Source organism: Lygodium microphyllum, chromosome 17 (assembly GCF_053477565.2).
Source record: "Lygodium microphyllum isolate KBCC chromosome 17, Lygodium_microphyllum_v1.1.10, whole genome shotgun sequence".
Taxonomy (NCBI): Eukaryota; Viridiplantae; Streptophyta; class Polypodiopsida; order Schizaeales; family Lygodiaceae; genus Lygodium; species Lygodium microphyllum.
In genome coordinates, this window is record NC_141151.1 from 47469031 (window position 1) to 47493420 (window position 24390).

At 42.1% G+C, this 24390-nt stretch overlaps 1 protein-coding gene across 4 annotated transcripts in view; it reads right to left on the reverse strand.

The window, feature by feature from the left end:
* Positions 1 to 512: 512 nt before the first annotated feature.
* ATGRIP (Golgi-localized GRIP domain-containing protein) overlaps positions 513 to 24390 on the reverse strand; it is a 91563-nt gene continuing 67685 nt past the window's right edge. For 3 of the 4 annotated variants that reach the window (XM_087697370.1, XM_087697369.1, XM_087697371.1), the window contains 7 exons: positions 18127 to 18154; positions 17944 to 18002; positions 17047 to 17118; positions 16922 to 16969; positions 1658 to 1763; positions 1476 to 1534; positions 513 to 1080 (listed from right to left, as the gene is read on the reverse strand). In XM_087697370.1, coding sequence (XP_087553496.1) covers positions 970 to 1080; positions 1476 to 1534; positions 1658 to 1763; positions 16922 to 16969; positions 17047 to 17118; positions 17944 to 18002; positions 18127 to 18154 — 483 coding nt within the window. In that variant the 3' untranslated portion in view covers positions 513 to 969. The remainder of the gene's footprint in view (positions 1081 to 1475; positions 1535 to 1657; positions 1764 to 16921; positions 16970 to 17046; positions 17119 to 17943; positions 18003 to 18126; positions 18155 to 24390) is intronic. The other variant, XR_015694415.1, reaches the window with a different exon arrangement.

A 24390-nucleotide genomic window follows, 5' to 3' on the forward strand; every position in this document is an offset into this window, starting at 1 on the left:
TCAACTAATGGTACATCATCAAAGCTGTTGTAGCATTTGGCACATGAAAACATATGCATGCACATGTGACCAAGTTTGGGTATATATATTATAAATAGATTAATCAATATATCATTATTAATAGAGTGATCACATAAACATGCTATGATCAATATATCATTATTAATAGAGTGATCACACGAACATGCTATCAACTATATGCATAGCCTTTCTCATGGATTGAGTAGCACGCACACGTGTGAACTTGCATACTCTTTTGTTCAACAAAAAGCAATAGTATCGTGCAATGTGAACAAGCCTAATTCCCCAATACAGACATCGTCATCAAGGTAACCAGCCTTAACAAAGAGGCTTTAAGACCCCTCTTCTAGCCATATTATAAATTACAAGTCATGCTAGCACTTCTTTCTGCATGGCCACACAATGACATGAGCCAATATACATCAATCTCATAAGTCTTACAATGCAGTTAGGTTATTTAAGTTTTGTCATAATTAGATACAATGCGTCACTTTCTCTAACGTTCAAAATATTAAAAGAAGAATATTGATATTATGGCTTTCTGCAGACATGAAGACATCTACCACAACTCTGAGGGTTGAGCTTATTATACACGTAAGGGCACTGACATTGATGGCATATCGTCTTTTGATATTTTAGAGTGACCTTTCAGTCACAACAGGCTTCTACGTGGTGATGAAACAATGTATTTTTTGAATAAGAGACTCAAGCCTACTCCCATCCCACAATGGATCCACATCTGGGGCTGACAAGCTGCTCTGACTAAGATGGCCACATACTGATTCTTTCAGCAAGTATGCCACTCCCAGGCCTTGGTGTCACCAAATGATTGATCCAGCTTGCAAGTAGTATGTCGTACATCACTTCAACATTGCCATTGAGTCCGTCGAGTTTCCGCCTTGCAAATGGATGGAAGCTTCATTACGTGCCTTTGCACACTTTTGTTTGCTATCTACTCACAGTGGAAAACATGAACCTTGAAAGTAAGGTTCGAGGAGTATCAGCCGCAGGTACAGGTGTTTCAGGGGTCACACTATACACCTCCTGACATTTTCTCAACTGCAAATTAAAAACATGGGTGATCAATTGTTAGTTCCACCAGCACATGCATACATGGTTCCAGTCTCATGCCTTTCTTAGCAACACAAACTAATCATCATAACTTAAAATGCAGGTGCAACATTATTATTACTTCATTACCATGGCCATTAATTGACCCTCACATTAGCACAAATTCAAGTTTTCCACCACTTATGCATTATAGCAAGACAAGTAATTCTCATACTTTCTGCCCAGACAAACCTTAAAAATGCATGTCACACAAACTTTTCATTTACACTAACGAAACAGGCCATGCAAATGCCCTATGGTTTCAAAAGCATCCAGAAAATTTAACAAGGTCTGTTTTACAACCTCAGCAGTAAGTTCAGTTCAATAACATATCCTCTTCATACCTCATCAGGGCTGAACTGCAAAAGCATTGCAATAACCGGCAATAAAGCTTCTACTTCACCTGTCATCATAAGTACAAATTAGACCGACCGACAACAAACACAATAGACATCAAACCCTAAGTTCCCCTTGTCAATCACTTGATAGAAGTACAAAACTCAGAAAGTGGAGATAAGAGACTCACCGGTCTCTAGAAGCTTCAAGATGACATTCTTAAGATATGTCATATCCACGCCGTCTCGCTTTTTGGAACGCTCGAGATTCCTCAGCTCTTCTTTTAAAGCGGACTCCTGCACAATGGAATGGAACGTGTCAAGCCTGACATTAAGCTAGCGAAGTATTCTGAAGAAACCACAAATGCACATGCATCAAAGAATACAAACGTTACACAAAGAAAAGGTTGCAAAAACGGAATTGACACGTGCTTTTATAGTTACCACCCCCAAAACTTGTTAGTCCATTGAACTTGCTTAGATCATCTTTCCACAACAATCAAAGCATGCCATTAAAAGGTTATGATAATGTAGTTTATTACCTATACATAGTCTCTTAAAAATGTTGGCAATAATGTTTTCCGTGTTGAGCAATCAAAGCATCAAGGGCCTTGTATTCCATTGGTTCCTATTTTGTTTCCATTTATATCCCCAGGTACCATCAAGCTATCATCTGTATTTTTTCTGGTTCTTAACTTTTGCAGGCTAGTGATCATCCCTAACGGTACTGCAGATGTTGCCTGGCATCAACAAGAGGCTTCTTGCCTCTCTAGGCAGTTGCCATTTTCACCACATGGCAGGATCTGCATTTTACGCTGCTACAGTCAGTGACACAAGCTACAGCATCCGACCTGTTTCTTGGAGACCATATCCAAAAGTAGACAGTTACGTTTCGCTGCTACAAGCTCATTCCATCAGCATACACTTGTGTTTCTGCTACCGGAGCCCCTACAGGTCATTCTACTACAATCTTTGCCATCACATACAGCTATAGAGGACTGTGTTTTTCCTCCCTTCACTGCTGTCCACCTTCATCCAATGTTTTCTCTGACATCCCCTTCAGAGGACTATGTTTCGCTCCGTCCACAGAACATTCTCCTACAGGTGCTGCAACCTGATCAGCCAGTGCAGTTCAGTCATCTCAGGTCACTCCACCAATGCCAAACTCTATACTCACACCTCAACCCCAGTCCTAGAGACATGGAGAACTGAGGCCCCCATTGTATCATCATTGATCATCATTCATCATTTCATTTTCTCTAAATATTACGTTTATTCATTGTTCATGTTTGTGATACATTTTAATGGCTCCACTGCATAGAAGCAGGAAATGCCCTGAAACACCTATTGAAGGTAACAAAGTCCCAAAGGTTGAAGGTGTCTAGTGTTGGGTGTGAAGTCCCTTCGTCTCCGTGTAAATAGACTTACGAGTGTGAACACCCCCTTAATGTACCCTAACATATAAATACACTCTTTTTATTCTTTGTGTATCATCACATCGGTACACCTATTTTTTCTGTGTTCACTCTTCCTCTAACTCTGAGCTCATCTCTACTCTTAAGCTAACGCCTTGACCCTGCACGCCATTGTGCACTCTCACCCCCTTCAAACTGGTATCAGAGCTTAAGGCTTCGTGCGCTTCTTGAGACCACCAAAAGGATACGAGTAGTTGGCAGCTCACAGGCGATAGTCAAGTCACAAGTGAAACTACAGCGTGTGCAGGCGACTTGTTGCGTGGTGACGAACAGTCCAGGCGGTGAAAAGTCCAGGCGACAGTCGGGCGACCAAGCAGCAGGTCCAACATGATGGCAGGGACGGGAGTGGACCAGTCGGCAGGCAGCTGCCTGTAACAGGTGGCACGGGGCAGATGACTAGAGTTCGTGTCCAGCGTGACGACTGGAACCAAGAAACAACCAGGTATTGGTAGGCGACTCCGTAGCACGACGATCGGGACCAAGTGCCGGTAGGAGACGACCAGGCGATGACAGCCGTCGGGGTAGGGTCAACCGACCCCCTTTTCTTTTCATGACTTTGTTAGTTTCTTTTTAATAAAAAGAAATTAAAATTTTCTTTAATTTCAAAGTTACCCAGATCCTCTTAACAAGGGTTCACACATTGGAGGCACAGAGCTTAGATTTGTGCAGGATTATGCCCAAAAATTTGTTGCTCATGCAAGATCGAGGCATTTGCGTCAAAAATTGCAGACATTGTGCGTGTTTGAATTCAGGATTTCGCCAAATTTACTGAAATTTCGCTCATCCGAGTGAAATTTCTCAACGTTGGACCCATAAAATTTGGGCTTTTGCTGTATTGGAGAAATTTTGGTCGGTTGAGTCAGCTTGGCTGACATTGGTGCACAATTGGACCCGAGAAATTTGAGGCTTTTGCAAAATTTTGTGAAATTTTGCTAAATTTGCCCGTTTTATGCTTTCGAAAACATGTATTAATGCAATCCGGGCAGATTGGTCAGTGAAATTTTGGGGTTTTTTACTGAAATCTATGGATTTTGGCAAAGTTAATGCATGAAATACACTTTGGGAATATTTCTGAAGCAATCTTGTTGCCATAAGCAGAGTGATTCGAGCATTTTTATATCCCGCTTGTACGATTTTGGAGAAATTGCAAAGAATTCTTGGTGTTTTGGGGTATCACAAGTTGATACAAGCACATATGTATGCAGTACACATGTTGGGCAGCTCCCATTGAGTTGATGTATTGCTGATTATTCATGTTGCAGCAGTCTTAGTGATCATTTGCAGATCTGGGATTGGTGCAAATGTATTTTTGGTGATATTGCTGAAGTGGGAGTTATTTGGCAATAATGTATGCATTTATTGTACGCTAAAATTGCAGTCATACTACTGAAAGTCATTCATTCTACTGTTATACATGTACTTGGACTGAATCCTACTATTATTTGCTGAAAAATTAGGCTGAAATCAGCTGAATATTCAGCTCATTTTTGCTGTCATAAATTGCAGCATTGAATTTCTGGTGTATTGCTGAAAAATGGCTGCAAATGCTTTTAGCAGCAATGACACAAAATCCCTCTTTGAAATCAAGAGGTTTGATGTTGTTCTCAAGGACTGTGAAGATGCTATCTTGGAGACTAAGCCTACAGCTATGACAGATGTGGATTGGGCTAGACTTAATAAGAAGGCCATTGCATACATTAAGATGGCAGTGTCTGATGATATACTTACAAACATCAAGCGTCTTGATACAAGTTATGCTATATGGAAAAAGCTTAAGGACACTTATGAAAATACAACTCCTGTGAATCAAGTGCATCTTATGCGTAAACTTGTGAACATGGAGTTGGATGAGTCTAAGCCAGCATTTGAGCATTTGAGCACTTTCACAAGGTTTTTGAGTAGTTGCAAGACTCTGGTTTGACAGCTTTTGATGATAAATTGAAAGCTATTTTCTTACTGATGACTTTGCTTGACAGTTGGGAATCTTTGGTTGTGTCACTTAGCAACAACCTCGCTTTGACTTTTGATGGTGTTAGAGGTTCAATCCTCAATGAAGAAATCAAAAGAAAGACTAGTGGTGAAAGCAGTGGCTCAGCTTACCATGTAAGAGGCAGGTTTGAAAATAGGGGTAATGCAGCCAGTAAAGGTAAAAGCAGAAGCAAAAGCAAGGGCAAACAGCAGAATATCACATGCTATCAGTGTGAGCGTAAAGGGCATAAAAAGCCCGATTGCCGGTACTTCAAGAAAGAGCAAAAAAGAAGGAAACATCAAGGTAAGAAAAAGAAAGATGATGACAGCTCTTCCTCAAAAGAAGTTACAAAGGCAAATGTTGCATCCAGTGTGGTCATTGAAGAGCTTCTTGACACGGGAGAGATACTTGTTGTAGCCTCATCTAATGTTGCAGATATTATGGCAGCAACAGGTGATATGCACATCACCAAAAAGGAGGTAATTGATGCCTTACTTTCAGCTCATGATGGGCTGTCACAATCATGGATAGTGGACAGCGGTGCTTCTTTTCATGTTACCCCCTCTTTGGAGTCATTTTTTGAATACACTGCAAGTTGCCTAGGCAAGGTTTACTTGGGTAGTAATAACTATGCATGTGAGATAGAGGGTGTTGGCACCATTCACTTGGCTCTTGAAAATGGCCAAGAGCTGATTTTACAGGATGTCAAATTTGTACCTGGCATAAAGAAGAGTCTACTATCAGTTGGGCAGCTTGATGCTAAAGGGTACTTTACTACATTTGGTGGTGGATCTTGGAAGGTCCATAAGGGCTCTATGCTGATTGTTAAAGGGAGCAAAAGGGAGACTTTATATTACTTGCATTGTAAAGCATTACCTGGCAAGTTCTTGGCTGTGGTTGAAGTCCATTCACAAATGGAGCTTTGGCACAAAAGACTTGGTCATATGAGCCAGAAAGGCCTTCAAGTTCTCTCCTCTTTAGGGAGATTTGATACAAACGGCTCTGATCTCGAATTTTGTAATGATGGCTTATATGGAAAACATGTGAAGTCTCCTTATTACTTTGGTGTCGTTAAGAAGTCTAATGCTCTTGACTTAGTACACTCTGATGTGTGCACTATGCCTATTAATTCGTATGGGGGTGCACGGTACTTTGTTACTTTCATTGATGATTTCAATAGAAATTCATGGGTGTATGTACTTAAGAGCAAAAAGGAAGTATTGAATCCTTTTAAAAATTTTCATGCGTTTGTCACCACACAAAAAGGGCTGGCATTAAGAGGGAGTTGATAGCCCCATATAATCCTGCATCAAATGGCGTGGCTCAAAGATTTAACCGCATACTTTGTGAGAAAGTCAGATGCATGCTGTCCACAGCTAATCTCCTGCAGCAGTTCTGGGGGGAAGCTCTTAAAACTGTAGTTCATATAGGCAATCACTCTCCCAATCGTGCATTGGAAAATGGCATTCCTGAAGAGGTTTGGTTTGGCAAACCTGCTTCATATTACCATTTGCGTGTCTTTGGCTGTGATGTCTTTGTGCATGTACCTGTAGAACAGAGGATCAAACTAGACATGAAATCCATCAAGGGCATCTTCATGGGATATGGAGATGAGAGAGAGATGGGTTATAGAGTTTGGCTTCCTCAGGGAAGGAAGATAATACGCAGCCGAGATGTAGTATTTAGTAAGGCAAAGTTGCTGAAAAATGCTACACATGGTGATCTTGATAAAAAGAAGGTCAAATTTCAGCATGAACAACCAGCCATTCAGCAGCCACTAGCTGAAAATTTTGTCCCTTTTGATGCTGAAAATGAGCAGCAACCTATTGTGCTACAGCCAAAAGATCATGGACAGCAAATAGATGCACAGGATGAAATAGGACAACAAGAAGAACATGCTGAAAACAGATTACAGCAACAAGAAAATGCTAAAAATCAGCCACCTAGTGATGGTGTGCACATTCCTCAAGATGTAGGCCCATTGCCTGATGATACAGATCATTGGGTAAGATGGTCTACACGTGTCAAAAGGCAACCACAAAGGTTTCAGCTATCTTTGGATTGCATTTTGTTGATTGATGAGGGTGAGCCTCTGACATTTAAAGAGGCACAGTCATGTGAAAACAAGAGAAAGTGGGAGCTTGCTATGCAAGAAGAGATGAAGCCTCTATATGCAAATAACACATGGGAGCTTGTATCTTTACCCAAGGATAGGAAAGCTATTCCTAATAAATGGGTTTACAAAGTGAAATGTATTGATGGGAAGCCCAAGTATAAGGCACGACTGGTTGCTAAGGGCTATACACAAAAGGAAGGCATAGACTTCCAAGAGGTCTTTTCACCAGTGGTGAAGATGACTATGCTCCGCGTTTTGTTTGCTCTCACTGCATCCTTGGATTTAGAGTTGGATCGCATGGATATGAAGACTTCTTTTCTTCATGGTGACTTGGATGAAGAGTTGTACATGAAACAGCCAGAAGGATTTGCTATTCCAAGAAAAGAGCATTTGGTTTGTAAGCTGAAACGCAGCTTATATGGGCTGAAACAAGCCCCTAGACAATGGTACAAAAAATTTGATACCTTTATGCTCAGACATGGATTTAAATGCAGTCATGCAGATCACTGCTTATACACTAAAAAGGTTGATGATGGCAGCCTTATTGTGCTGGTTTTATATGTGGATGACATACTGATTGCAAGACAGCATAAGAGTACTTTGAATGCTCTTAAAAGGCAGCTAAGTTCAGCCTTCTCTATGAAAGATTTGGGGGTAGCTGAACACATTAAGGGCATGCGCATTAAAAGAGACAGAGGGCAACATTTGTTGTTTCTCTTAGAGGACAAGTACAGCAGCAAAGTACTTGACAGGTTTAATTTGGCTGATGCTAAGCCTCTTGGTGTGCCATTACCGCCACATACAAAGCTTAGCAAAGCTGATTGCCCTAAGGATGATGCAACTGCTAGTGCAATTAAGGGTATACCTTATGCATCATCTTGTGGATCTTTGATATATGCCATGGTTGCAACTCGCCCTGACATTGCTCATGAAGTGGGAGTTGTTAGCAGATTTACGTCTAACCCTGGCAAGCCACATTGAGAAGCAGTGAAATGTGTCTTCAAATACTTGAAAGGTATATAAGAAAAGTGTATATGCTATGGAAAGGGTACACTAGAGTTGCAGGGATTTTGTGATTCAGACATGGCAGGAGATCTTGACACTAGGAAATCTACCAGTGGGTATGTTTTTACTTTGGCTGGTGGGGCTCTCTCTTGGTGTTCAAGATTGCAGAAAATTGTGGCACTGAGTACTACATAGGCTGAATATATTTCAGCCACAGAAGCTTCTAAGGAAGCTATTTGGCTTGGCCATCTGGTCAAGGATTTTGGTCTTTCTTCACGTACTCCAATGCTTGGTTGTGATAGCCAGAGTACAGTATGTTTGGCTAAGAATGCCATATTCCATGCACGTACCAAACACATAGATGTTCGGTATCACTTTATTCGACAGGTCTTGGATGATGGTCTTGTCACATTGACTAAGGTCAAAACCCAGGATAACCCTGCAAATGTTCTCACTAAGTCTCTTGCAAAGGTTCAACATGAGCATTGCATTCGTTTAGTGGGAGTTGGTTAGCTTAAAGGTACCACTTCGAGCCTTTAAGTGGAAGATTGTTGGGTCTAAAGTCCCTTCATCTCCGTGTAAATAGACTTACGCGTGTGAACACACCCTTAATGTACCCTAACATATAAATACATTCGTTTTATTCTTTGTGTACCATCACATCGGTACACCTATTTTTTTTGCATTCATTCTTCCTCTAACTCTGAGCTCATCTCTGCTCTTCAGCTAACGCCTTGACCCTGCACACCATTGCACACTCTCACCCCCTTCATCTAGGATGCACTCAACTTTTGCATTACAACAAGGCATAGTTGGTGTTGTCCTGCTAGGCAAGATACGGTAAGACGAGCACCTCTATAGAGGGTGCCATAATAGTAAGACAAGGACCATTGGTTCCTCGGCCGTGGTGTGTTCTACCCTCAACGGAACCGATGCAAGATGAGGTCTTTGTCATAATGAGTTCCACACACTCCTACCAATCGCAGCAATCTGCCACAGATGTCCTTCAAAGAGACTTGCAAAACACAAAGAAATGGCTAAAGACGAGCTGCTATAATGGATGCAAAAATTAGGCAACCTGCTGCAAAAGGGTCTTGGATACCCAAGAAGAGACATGAAGGCTGAGAATGCTGAGTTTTGAGGTCACCCGATCCTGTAAAATGGTGAAATCAGAAGCGAATCATAGCACTTTGGATGATGCCTCTTCTTAGGAAGAGCTCCGGTTCAACTCTTTTGGCAATGATACCATGCAAGAGTGTGCAATGGAAGCAACATACACAATTAGGCATTGTACACTGCAAGGACACATCAATAAGGGTGCTAGACTGAGGCAAGAGAATGACAATGGTGCAAACGAAGAAAGGATAGTAGAGGCAACGAAGAAAACTAGCTGAGAAGGCATGCAACATGGAAATGCAACTTAAATAGACATGAGATCTCCAATCTGAACACCTGCTGCCATTAAGGGCGAACCTACTACACTCTGACCTGACTGCCAAAAATGATTGAAAATGATCTGACCTGCTGCAATACAGTCAGCCCAGCTGCCACATGGCATTCCACGTGAATGTGCCTCCAAATCTGGCTGGAAATGTGAATAGAAACAAGCTGGAAATGCATACAGCAACAGCACCTAACAAATGCACACACTTGACACATCAAAGCTCCTCCATCTCTATTAGACTCTAACGGAGCTCACAACTAGGAAATGACAACATGAACACATTGAATGCTAACACATTCATAGAAGGATTGTGTTTCACTCCCTCCACACCAAGGCCATCTGTGCACTATGCTGAGGACTGTGACCTTCATGCTTCTTTTTCAGCATCCACACAAGATCTATAGGTTCTACCTCGGCTGGAGCCTTGCATTTTCAGCCACACCTTGGTGGGGCGTGCACTCAACATGGGAATAGAAAGGTAACACGACATGTGAGAAACGGTACAACATAGGCACATCCCAGGACTACACCCTCGTGACGCCGCACATATGAGGGTTCACCACTGGGTATAAGGAATCACACATAGAGCGGAAACCAAGCACGGCTCACAGTCACTACTACTTCCTATATAGGTGTTTCTGGTAGCAACGCTATGGTATAGCTACAAAGCCCTTACACTCACCCCCGCTTTCTATCCAAGGGTAGAGGTTATTGACTCATCCGGGGTCTTAAGACAGCTTCTTCTAATAAGCTAGCAAGTGTTTGCCGATGTAGGACTTTAGCAAGTTCTTAACGCAGCCTTTACTATCAGACTGGTCAATGTCCACCGCACTACGACTTGGGGATCTTAACACAGCTTTTCCTATCAAGTTGGTCAATGTTTACCCATCTAGACTGCTTTGTTGCTTTGGTTTATTCTTGCTACCATGCAGATCCACCCTCGACTCAATTACATTTGAGGAGTGGAGGCGTTACTAGGCCTATGATAAGTCAAGTGATGACTCAAGGGGCATTGGAAGAATTGTTGGGATTCTCCTTGATCCAGGTGGCAAAGGAGGCATCCTTTCCACTTGGTGAGGTACTTGAGGTACCCTTTGTGTTTCCAGCGCTGAAGGAAGGCTTCTGCTTCAAAGGGGCCATTGGATTGAAACAGTGGAACATGCCACCCCCATTGGTTATCGAGATAGAACATGTGCAAAAGACGAGCATGAAATGCATTATGGGCGCACATGTTTTTTGGCAGGTCGAGCTTATATGTTACTTTGTTAAGGACTTGAGTGATACGGTAGGATTCATAGTAAAAGTGATTGAATTTGAGGCTCATATTCTTCAGGACTACTTGGAGCTGACGAGGACCATGTCTCCCTTGGTAAAGAGTACCACCTTCTGCTTCTTGTTGGCCTATTCTGTGTCATAGTGATTTTGCTTCTTTCTAGACTCTACTTAGCTTCTTCGTTGCGGTCTCTCCATTTCTTCAAGAATTCTTCTGCATCCTGATCTTCAGCTTTAGCAGCTCCTGAGGCTAAGGCAAGGGGTATGATGACTTCTTTTCTCATAGCTAACTCAAAGGGTGTATAGCCCGTAGCAGAGGCGATTGAGTTGTTGTAGTGAAATTTGAGCACATCAAGGTACAAGGCGCAATCTTTTTTATCCACGCGGGCATAGCTCCTCAGATAGTCTTCAATGCCTTGGTTCACTCTCTCTGTTTGCCCATCTGTCTTAGGGTGGAAGGAGGATGAGAATCTCAACTATGTTTCCAGAGTCCTAAAAAGTTCCTTCCACATGTCACTCATGAATCTACCATCTCTATCTGAGACAATGGCTAAGGGTAAGCCATGCAGCTTGAACACATGTATGAAGAAGAGGTGGGCTACCTCATTGGCATTCAATGGTGGCTTAGCAAGGATGAAGTGAGCTTGCTTAGAGAAATAGTCCACCACTAAAAAGACGATGGCGTAACCATGGGATTCTGGCAGCTTTACAATAAAATCCATGCTAATGACATCCCATGGCCGGCTAGGTACTGGCATTGGTTAAAGTAATCCTCCTAGATTGGAGCGTGGTGCCTTCACCAGTTGGCAAGTAGGACATGTCTTGATATAGTCTATGACTTCTTCCTTCATGTTTAGCCAAAAGAATTGCTTTCTGAGTGCTTCCAATGTCTTGCTTTGTCTCTTATGCCCACTTAATTTTCCATCATACACTTCATGTAATATGACCTTTTTCAACTCCATACTATTGCCAATTGGGAATGTATAATCTCTTGCCTACAAACAGAATTCCCTCCTCAAGGCTATATATGCCATGCGGTGCTTTGTCAGCTTTCACCTCTTTGATGATCTTGTGCATTTCTTGGTCATGTTCCAAAGCCTCCTTTACTAACTCAAGGAAGTTGCTACTGGCTGCACTGACGGCTTTCAAATCGGTCTTGCAACTTGGAGCATCTACTATCTTGTTGGTGGAGCCTCGTTTGTGTTTGATTTCCAAGTTGAACTCTACTAGAAAGTCGAGCCATTGGGCTTGTTTGCCAGACAACTTTAGTTGGGACTAGAAGTATTTGAGGGATATATTGTCTCTAAAGAACACTCCGTGTTTGTCTAGAACATAATGCTTCTATTTTCTAAGGCATTGAATCATTGCTAGCATCTCCTTCTCATGTGTGCTCCATCTGGTTTCTGCATTTGTGACTTTCTTGGATTCATAAGCTATAGGGTGGCCATCTTGCACCTACACTCCCCCAATGCCATAATCTGATGCATCTATGGAGATTTAGAAGGGCTTTGTGAAGTTGGGCACTTTGAGTACGGGGATTTGACTCAGACATTTCTTCATCAGCTAAAAAGCGGCTTGTTGCTCGATTCCCCATGTCAAATTGCCATCTCCTTTGGTGAGATGGGATAGTGGTGTCGTTGCTCAACTATAATCCTTGATGAATCTTCTACCAAACACCGTGAAGCCTAGGAATCCCCGAACTTCCCACACCGTCTTTAACACAAGCCAATTCTTTACTGCTTCTACTTTCTTGGGGTCTACTTTGATGCTGGCCTCACCTACGATGAAACCTAAGAATTCTAACTTCTTCACTGCAAACTCACATTTTTCGGGCTTGGCATACAATTTGTGCTATCTCAGCTTCTCAAAAACTAGGCATAAGTGTCTTTTGTGTTCCTCTAGAGTTTCACTATACACTAGAAGGTCATCTATGTAGATAATAATGAAGACATCTATTTCGGGCCAGAAGACTCCATCCATTAGGCCACAAAAGGTACGCGACCCATTACTCAATCCAAAACCTAGGACAAGCCATTCAAAGCTTCCATATCAAGTACGAAAAGTTGTTTTGGGAATGTCCTCTTCTACTATACAAATCTTATGGTACTCTGACCTAAGGTCTATACAACTGAAGTATTTAGCTCCATGTGGTCTATCTAAGAGATCTTCAACTAAGGGCATGGGATACTTATTCTTCATGGTGATTTTATTAGGGGCTCTATAGTCTATACGTAGTCGAAGTCCCCCATCCTTCTTCTTGACAAACAGCACTGGGGTGGGGATTTGTTGGGTCAGATGAAACCTTGCTCTTCCAATTCATGTAGCTATTTCTTCAACACCATGGGTTCTGAGTGATTCATATGGTAAGGGGCTCTAGTTGGTGGGACTGCCCCTAGGATTAGTTCGATCTTGTGGTCCACTTCTCTTTTGGGTGGTAGGCCTTTGGGTAGTTCCACTGGCATCACATCCTTATACTCCTCAAGTATTGCTTCCACTTCTATATTACTAACTTGGGGTTTGGGCCTCTTGGTGACCTCTTGCTCAATGGCCCGAATCATGCATAAGTACACCATGTCTCCCTGCTTTACTCATTTCTCCGCTTATTTGGCACTGCAAGTCATGATACAAGGCCTAATATGGGTAACCTGGTGAGGCGGTACTCGGGTTGGTGCTCCTGGTTTGTTAGAGGCTGGTTTTGCCATTTGGCATGAGACTTCAGGCTTATTCTCCTTCATCTTCACTTTGATTGATGTCCTGCCTGGCAGTTGTATTCTTTCACAGGGTACTCTAACACCCTCTCCTTGCATATCCAGCATCCTCTCATTAACTCCCTTTCCAAACATTAAAATGACATACTTGTCATAGAACTCTAGGTCTAAAATGGCTTCAAAATCGTCCATGGGAATGACTAAGAAGTCGAGTTTGGCTTTCCATTTCCCTACTACTTGCACTACAGAGACTTGTTTGACTTCCTTGGCTTCTCCTTGTGCAAAGCTTATTGTTCATCCTTCTATGGCCTTAGACAATTTTAGTCCATGTTTGGCTGCACAATCTAGGGTGATGAAGTTGTGGGTTACTCCTATGTCTACCATGATGGTTTGATCCCCTGCACTCACTCTGCCTTTGAGGTATAAGTGTTGGACTACTACTACACGGGCCACCACGCATTGGGCTGTCTCCACCCTTGGGTGGTCTAAGTTCTCTTTGCTTCCACTAGGGACTTCCTGGATGCGCAAGGGTTGCAGCTCCTCTCTTCCGTGTGCACTAGTGGCTACTACTCTAGACTTGCTTCATGAAGCTGTCATCCATGGGGCACCTATTTTAATAGTGAGGTCCCCTGCACTTGAAACATCTAATCCCTGTGGTTGAGCCTTCGGGTCTCCACCATAATATATTTGATCCCGCAGACCCATACGACACACTTGGAGTTGGTTTGTAGGGGTCGTTCCCCCATCGAACAACTACACCTCTAAGCACCAAGGCGGATTGTGATGCAATTGGGGCTATGCTTGAGACTTGACCCCGCACCTCTGGAAAGGGGCCTCTAGGGATATTGGATCTTCGGGTCCAAGAGTTGTTGGTGAGGTTGGTGTTGAATCTAGTCCGGCTCCCTTGGGTTATCCTTCTCTCTTCTAGGTCAACGAGTCTTTCAACCATCCTCATGGCCTCAACTAGATTGGTTGACTCCTGTCCCTCCACATCTCTTCTGGTCCATTCTTGCATGCCAAATAAGAATCCATGTAGCTTGGTGTCAATGTCCATGTTGGATAGCTACAGCATTAGCTGCCTATATTTGCTAACATACTCCTCCATCTTTCCTTGTGTTTGCTTGAGATTTTTCCATTCATCTCTAACTTTGAATTTCTCCATCTTTGGGATGAAATAGTCTTTGAGTTCCTCTTGGAATTCTTCCCATGAAAAAATAGTACGTCCTTGCTCCTGTTCCTTTAGGTACCAACTAGCAATGTCTTCCTCTAAGTAGATGGTTGCCACTTCTCCCTTCCTATCTTTGGTGATCATGGAATACTTCAAGTATCTATCTACTTCTACAATCCACTTCTTTAAAATCAACTTGTATCTCTCTCCTTTGTACTTGGTGCGTTCGGGCATTTTGAACTTGCCATAGTCATCTTCTAAGCTGTCACTCTCCTCCTCTTCCCTATGGTTTTGTCTTTTGTCTTTCTTCTTGTCCTTCTTCTTGCTACCTGTCTCAACTACCTTCTCCTTGTCTTTCCTTGTATCCTAAGCTCTCCTAGAAGTCTCCTCTCTACCTAACCTATCCATCTCCTCTTGCAATTCGTGTCTTCTCTCTTCTTCCTGTTGTTGTATCATCCACTCTTTGTAACCCTACTCCTTTTCTAGTTTTCTTCTCTGTTCCTCTTCTTCCTCCTTCATTTGCATGTTTCTCCAGATTGAGTCCAACGGCCTAACATGCCCTCCAACTGCCTCTCTAGGGCGGCTACCTTCTCCTCTTGAGCTACTCTCCATTCTTGTCCTTGGCTCTTCTTCCTCTCCTCCACCGTTGTGATAGGTGCATTCTCTCTATCATCGTCCATGTTGTCATGGGAAGCTGTGCCTTAGCTTTTGGTGTTGTCGACACGGGAAAGACATGTTTCGCCTTTCGGGTGGTGGTTGTGCTGCGGGGAAGCCGCGTCACACTTCACATATTGGCTTGTGTCAAGATCCCCGTACCGAGGGTCGTTATACCGAGGATCAACGCAACGGGGGTCGATGCGACAAGGGGTGACCCGACGTAGGGCGTCGCAACGTGAGGCATCACAACGTGGGTCATCTCGACACAATTTCTTTGGGGCACTGGATCTCCTCTCCTGCTTCTGTGAGCACTCCTTCACTCTGAGCAAGATTTTCTCTGATACCAAGTATGATACACCTACACTCGTTTACTCACTCAACATGGCACAAGAAGGTAATACTATACATGAGAACAAGGTATACTCTTGTATTATTCAATCAAAGAAACGGTATAACATCAGCACATCCCAAGACTACACCCTCATGATGCCACACATGTGAGGGTTCACCACTGGGTATAGGGAATCACACATAGAGTGGAAACCAAGCAAGGCTTAGAGTCACTACTACTCCCTATATAGGTGTTTCTGGCAGCAATGCCATTGTATAGCTACAAAGCCCTTACAAGGGGGGCGGGGGAGCGTACAAAGGGGTGTAAGACACTGGCTATGAAGCCAAGCAGTCAAGCAATGGTGAAGGCAGGAAAACCTTGTGCAAGTAGGGGGTAGGTCCATGCAAAAGACACTTGTGTGCTTGAGCAGCACTATGGATGCTACGTGGAGGAGAAAGCTATGGCAGACCAGGAGGATCCCCATGAGCAAGCGGAAGGATCATGAGTCAATTCAAACATGCAGTGCTCTTCTTCTTCTTCCATACCATGGCCTTACAATGCCCTACAAATGGGGCTTCAATGCTGACCCACACCTTATACCAACTATGCAGCTGAGCTTCCAACAATCTACGATAAGCCTGCAATAGTATATTTGCACACACAAACAATTCCCCAGGCCTCATGCCATACACCCTGACTGGATCCAGATACCAGTTTACACACTTATCTCCTGGCAGGCAGGTGTCATTTTTTGTTTGTATGCAGTCCCCAGGATTAGACAAGAGAAGGGGGATTCCACATGAGGAGGGGGTGTCCAATGAGATCCCCCAAGCATCATGCTGCGCACTATGACTGGATACAGATACCCAGGGTTTATGCACTTATATCCTGGCAGGCAGGTGCAATTTTATGTTCATATTAAGTCCAGAGGATGAGATGAGAGAAGGAGAATGCCATACGAGAAGCGGGCATCCTGACTTATTGTGCAAGTTGGAGTGTGCAACCATCCCAAAACAGAACTGAAAAAACCACAACATATCCAGAAAGAAACAAAAATAAATGCAAGAAAGCAAGCATACAAGCAACCAAGCAATCAAAAAATCAAGCAACAGGACATCCAACTCAACAAACCACTATTAAACAACTAGCTACAGCACAAATTAAAACAACCAGCACCAGGCAATGCTCCAGCGCACAACCTGCACTCTTGTTAGATTAAATTACAATTTCACCACTACACCCTCTCAACATCTTTGTACTTACACCCATAGTGACTGCTATATGAAAGCAAGACATGTAAAGGAAGAGACCTGTTGGCTATGGAGACGATTCTCATGCTCTAGTTCAACAATCTCATCCTGCAAATATGCAAAGACGTCGGTTTCATTCTCATCCACACTAGCACTTAAAAGACAAAAATAACTGTGAGAAATACTTGCAAAGCTTGTATGTGACGCTGGCATTGGGCAAGCTCTTCCTCCCTTTGTGCTTGTTGCCTAGCTAAAAGCTGAAAATGGAGGTCCAAACATCACAAAAACCCACTTCTTAACAAGGGTTATTCTTCTTCACATAACAATTGAGCAGAGTGGAAATGAAAACAGTAATTTCTTGATCTCATTGCTTTTTTAACTGATAATAACAAGACTTCTACACTTTCAGAAATTGTCCTTGAAAATGTTAAGCTTGGGCCAAATAAATAAACTGTTAAGCTTGAGCCAAATAAATAAACTGTCACGTGAGTATAGCAAAAGCACCAATGGAAAAAAGCTGGGTAAGAACTTGTATGTACGCTGCTGATTGTCAAGGCTAAGACATATATGTGCCTATGAACTGCAGAAAGCTTTTCCTTCTATATCAGACAGCAATTGTTATGAGTGTCAAAAAATCCTTTGAAAATATCTAATTGAATAACTTTCCCTTGATTTATCTTAAAGCAATCCCAAAATTGTCATATTCTCATAATTGTGACTGGCAACTAGTCTTTTGAGGCTTTTCATCAGCATCAAGCATACATTTGATCAAGGCAATTGTTATTAGGAAAGGTGCACAAAGAACATGTTGCTTAGATGCAAAGTTTCCGAATAATCCAAACCCTTTCAGAAGCAACTGAAAAACCCTATAAATACAGAACACAGACTGTAGGCAACCATGGATTTGATGCATCTAAGGTTTGCTCCAAACTAACATCTTGATCTTGAAGGTAAACATGTGAGGTGGATAGATTGACTAGAAAACAAAGCAAGCAAGTCAGTAACATTATTTTTTTTGAACTCAACCTGTCCATGTCCCAGTCACTACCCTTAAGCCTTGGGTTAAACGAGTGAATGCTCACCACAATCTGCTGCTCTGCACCCTCAATACTTGAGAAAAGGTTGTCTTCCAGCTCTGGGGCTGCAGATAATTCAGAACCATCACCAGAACAATAAGCTGATAATTGAGAGTCAAATTCTCAACTTTCAAGATTAAACTATGAAACTCCAGATTCATTTATAGTGAATAAAAAAGCATTGCACACCCGTTTTTGAATTAGCTTCACCAGATGCCTGCAAGATAAAGTCAAAGAGAGTTTGATGAATCAAGTGTACATTTGAAAATCTAAACCTGAACTCACTAAACGAAACATGCTACCTTTCTTCTTGAAGACCAAAACTTCTTCAGATAGCAGTTACTTCTACTTTCACACAAAATGACTTCCACTAGTTTGAGCATGCATAACAGGTGCTTTAGTTGCATACAAAATAATATTTCTTTCGACCAGGAAGAAAACAACTTCAACGAGCTTTGAGGCTGACCTAGCAGCACATATCCTAGAACAGGTAGCAAGTGAAAATACATAAGATGACATGGATATAAAGCTCTCTAATATATTTGCAAGTCTCTGAGTGGAAGGCCATATCTACTGGCCGCCCTGCGCGAGAGACCAAACTACTTCTTCCTCTAGACTTCCTATTCTGGAAGATGGACAGAACATCAACTGGAGGAGATCTTACGAGACCAGGTATCTGACCATGTCTCACAGTGGCATCTCGCAACAGTGGAGGTTGTCAACGGATGTGATTGAGTGGCCTTTAGCCGACAATTCCTGGTATTACCACGCCTCAGAGGCTCATTTGACTGCTTGGCTCTTGGAGGTGCTTGCAACAGCTCAAAAAGCACATCACTGCCCCCCCCCCCCAAAACAAAAAAAAAAACCTTCAGACCACAGTGGTGGAGTGGAGTTCACCCACCAAGTGCTATTGCATGTCACACAGCTCCTATTTGGCAAACCATAGAGCTTCCTCATGTATACACCTCACATCCTGGCAGCCTGCACTTCAGTGGGCCTCAAGGTCCAAGGAAGTTGATTGTGTGAAAGGAGCTGCAGCCAGCCTTGCTAGACATACTGACATTCTTCTACTACATGAGCATAAGTTCGCCCCCTCCCAGGCCGACAGAGTGGGGAAGGTGCTTTGGGGAGGCTCTCACACCTACTAGGAGTACTCTATTGGCACCCATGGCAAGTGTGGTGGACTCCAGAGTATGAACCTCCACTGGCCCAAGCCTACTGTCTTGTGTGCATGACCACAAGACGATTGTTGCAAAGAGAGTCTTGAGGATTAGGCTATACATTAGGGATTCATGCATTGGGATCCTCAATGTTTATGCACTCACGAAGGTCCACATGCACTAGCCTCTAGTTAGATATTATTGCTAGATTGCCAAAGGTGGACTCCTAGATTATTGGAGGTGACTTCAGTAACTTGGAAACCCTAGAGGATCAACAAGGTAAAGGGATGCACTTCCAAGGCATCTTAGATGAAAAGCACGAGACCTAGGAGGCCTTCATCTTTGCAATAAGAGCCCGCGATGCTTGGAGGGACCCATTGTTCCAAAACCAAGATGACTATTTGGACTCTCGTGGGGATTCAAGCAATCAGGTGGCATCCTCCTAGAGCAGTTGGATAGGTTCTATGTGAGGAATGAGGCTGTACATAGGAAGGGCATGTGGGACAGCTAGCCCAAATGACCTTATTAGATCATGTTCTATGGAGATATGCTAGGTTTTGTGAGGAAAACATTGAGTGGACAACCATGACGGAAACACGAAGAACTCAAATACAAATGCAAAATGCAGAATGAAAGAGTGTATAAGATGCTCAATGGGAGAGCTATCCAACAGCTGGTGGCTCTCCCCTCCACCGAAGACATATCCCAAGTGCGATAACCACCAATCAAAGCAAAGATTGATGAAGAAAAGTGCTCAAAACACAAAAAACGACCTGCTATAGATGATGATGGCATCAACAAGCTCGCGCACAATGCAGCTTGTAGGAGTCGCCAAGCTAAAGGGCGATAGCTTGAGATGACTATCGACTAGCTGAATGAGGCGCCTGATGAATGCAGCCTGGGAAGAAATGAGAAACTTGCAAAACAAGGCATAAACTGAGTGGCTAGGCAACCTCCTATTTATAAATGTGGATCCTAAAACCAGCCTTCCTTCTTAGAAAGGGCAGTAATTCCTTGATGAAGCACTTAATTACAACAATTACCTTAATGATCTCGGACATTGGACACCCTATTGGCCCAAAACTAACGCCCCTTTCGATATTTCTTTAACTTGATTGCTAATGGAATGAGTACAAGCTGAGATTCACAATATCCTTTGCTATTCCAAAAAGCTTCTTTGTTGTAGCCACAATCAACAATCAATGTGGGCCAATGCCCCTTGATTTTTCACCTAGGACTTGCACAAATGGCACCACCAATTGGCCCAATGCTGCCCCAAATTACAATGAACGGGCTAACATCTGAATTCCCTGACAGTTACACGAATTTCAAGTGTTGAATTCAATGTGTGATGCCTTCACCAATTGGTACAAGTCCCGAGGTGGCCGTCAAACCGTAGTTTCTGCACAAATTTGGGGTGTACAATAGAGATCTCTCTACTATCTACCAAATTTGGCTGAGATCTACTCAAAATGATTCAGAAACGTTGAGATCTCCTAAGAATGAGATCTCCTAAGAATGGGTTGGAGAAGATGAGAGAAAGCCAAGATGAGAGAGAATTTTAATATTCTTTGCGAGAAAACCCTAAATTTTGCCTGCTGCCTGCTCCAACCTGCATCTAATGCAGTCAGTCACCTACAGCCAAGCACCTCCAAATATTGTCACCTGATCAGCAATGCTATTGTTAGCCCCTAAAAGGTGACTCCCTACTGTCCCCTACCTGTTGAGGCCCCCAGATGGCTGTCTTCAAAAAATTGTTATTCTCTAATCAGAAAATAGACCAGCACCTTTCTCTCTTCCTCTCCCAAGCTATAAACTAACTGAATCTCTAAGATCCAGCCCCCAAAAACTACATGGGCATTTTTGCTAAGTGGCAATCTTCTAAACCCACTTTTTAACATTATCCAACCATTTCATTAATTTTCAAAATGAAATAATCTTGAAATTTAATTTCAGCCCTTGTGGCCCTATCCAAAATTAACTGTGCCCATCCATAATTAAATTGACTAGGCCATTTGCAACCTGGAGTGGTCTCCAATCTCTCTTGACCCTTAGACTGGCATGAATTAATTAATTAATGCTAGTCCCTAGTGTCACCACCGACACTTATTGGCCGAACCACTGCCCTAGGGTCCAATTTGATACCAATTGACCAACAGAACCAAGTCGACATAACTTATCACAACTTTTGGCTTTAATATCCACTGTATCCTCAGGGTCCTTGGCCTATTACTATGGGATATTTTCCATGTACATCACATGTGCTCAAACAACCTTGCACATTTAATCAATAACTTTATCAAATGTTATTAGCAAGATTAAAGCATCTCAAAATTTCACGTCCTTGTGATGACAAACCTCCCCCTTGAAATCCCTGCAATCATCCTCAATTGGACTGCATTGTGCCAAAGGAAAAGCATAGTGCACTAAAGGCATCATAGTCACAACATTGCACATTGTTGTCGAACCATCCTACACGCCCCAAATCTGAAGAAAATTTCCAGCCAGCATATACATAACATGAAACCAAAAATCAATCCAAAACTGTTGCTAGAAACTCATTGGATACATCCATAACTCATATTTCTCAACTTTTCTAACTATCAACTATAAAAAAGTAATAATTCAGCATAAAGCATGACTGAAACTATCAATGGCATTTACTAACATTATACTATCCATGGAACCAACTGTAAACCATTGAAAACTTAGCATAATCCGATCATAATCTGATCACTTGCAAATCTAAGAATTGATCACAAACTATTGTAAATGTGACCCCAAACTTATCACAAACCGACTGCAAAACCTGATTAGTAACTAATGCAAGAACTGATGCAAAAGTGATCCCAAAAGTAACCATAAACGGTTCTCAAGCTCATCAAAAACTGAGTTGAAATTGATTAACAAATTTGTCTCAAAACTAAGGCAAAAGCTCATAACTTATGCAAAAGTATACTTCCAATGCCCGGGTGAAACTCATACTCATCTGCCTACATCTCACAGTGACTAGTACACTGAGTAGTGACCTCATGGCAGACATACTATCAGCAAAGTACCTTGGATGTATACTCAATATATCCGAGATCCACTACATACGAGAGCTGTCAAAACTGGTGGAGTGAAAGTGCTACCTACCCCTTCAGCATCAAGCAATACTCTAAACCCCTACTCTACTGAACTTGACTAAGCCCGAACTAAAGTTGGCTCTAACTAAAAGACATCTAGGTAAAGCTACAACAACTGAGGAGGATCTGCCAAGTCATCGTCTTCCATTCACTTTGCATCCATTGGTGAAACGATGTTGAAGCTTCATTAAGAAGCATATGGAAACTTTAACTTTACTTGGCTTCAAACCTCCACTAGATTGTAGGTCTTTCTTTCTATCATGAGGACATGTATTTTTGAAACCTCACTTAACATGTGGATTAATTTTTAATCATGTGGTTAAGTAAATGTTGCACATGTGAGGTGTAACTAGGACTAGAGCCAATTTACAAGCCCGAGACCCGAGGAAATCACGAGACGTCAAAGGCAAAAGTTGTTATAAGTTATGCCGCACAAGTACTTAGTGGTATCTGGTGCCAGTTGTTGGCCTAGGTCATTCATTTGGCCATAAGTGCCAATTGGTGACACTATAAAAGTGACATTTAAAGGTACCTAACGTCAATCTGATGGTCAAAGATGGCACAGAGACACTCGGAAATGGAAGTTGCCTAGCCAATTTAATTATTGGACTGCTAAATTATTTTCTAGGCACCAAAATAATTATTAGATTAATTTTCAATATTTAAATACCAAAAAATCATATTTACGAATAATGCTGAAAAAACCATTTGAGACGGCTGCTACTTGTCAAAATGCCCATACAAGACTAAAAAACGTCTTTAGAGGGTGGAGAGAGGCATTTTTCGTGTATTCAGTCTACAAGAGAGAATGAGAAGATGTTCTTGGTCTGATTTGCAGCCTTGGAGAACCTTTTGACTCGCATAGTACGGCGGAGTTTCGGAAACGGAAAAAACGGAAACAGAAAAAAGGCGGAGTTTCAGAGTTTCGGCCAGTTTTTGGAAACGGAAAAACGGCGTTTCCGATTATACACTAAAATAAATACAATATTATGTGGGTATGTAAATATATCAATGCCTATAATAACATGTACCCAAATTTCATACAAAACTTTTGAGTCCATGTTATATGATTGAAATCATGATTTATTACACATATCACCACTCACGAGTGAAGATTGAAGAGTTAAGACTCAATGGTTGAAACTTAAGACAACTTAACACAATTAAGACTCAATTTTCAAAACTGAAGGTAACAAATGAATTATAATTTATGACTCCTAAATCATCTATTGTCACGAGGACGTGAAATTTTGATGCTTTGCTTATGTTTAATTGACATTTGATTAAAGGATTAATCAAATGTACAATTAAAAGATGCACATGTGTTGTACATGTGAGATGCAAGCTACTTTCTCACAGTTAAAGACCGAAGGACCCTGTGAAAAAAATGGGTGTCAAAGGCAAAAGTTATAACAAGTTACACTTGTTAGATTCTAGGTGAATTTTGGTGTCAATTTGCTCCTAGGACCATTAATTGGCCATTAAGTGTCAGTGGTGACACTAGGGACTAGGCATTAATTAATGGATTAATGCTTGCCCAAGGGTCAATTAATGCATGGAACCACTTTGGGTTGCAAATGGCCTAGCCAATTATTTTTTGGATGGGCAAGGTCAATTTTCAAGGCATGGATTAAGAGCTAAATTTAATTAATTCTGAAAATTAATTAAATGCCTGGAAATTGCTGAAAATGGATTAAGAAAGTTGCCACTTGACAAAACTTTCCCATGCAAGTGGGGGAAAGGCTAAATAGGGCTGAAGGGAGAGAAAAATCTCGTTTTTTCATTTTGGAGCTATTGGAAAGAGATGTTGGACTATTGCTGCCAGCTTTTGGGGCCAATTCCCAGCCATTGGAGACCATTTTGGTGATGGAGATTGCATATTCTTGACCTTGGGAACCTGACAATTGCTGCTGATGCACTTTCTCCTGAAGATCACAGTCTCTGATGCTCCTATTGTTGTTGGTGCATCCGTTTGGGGCTGGTACAGCAGGGCAGCAACTGATTTTGATCAGTTCATCGCGACAAATCTCAAAAATTTCTCTCTTTACAACATTCTCTCATCTCCTTCAGCCTATGCTTAGCCATTCTCAGTAATTCTCTGCCATTTGGAGGAGATTTCAGCCATTTTTGGTGGGTTGATCTGTAATTTCTGCAGTAAACACTAA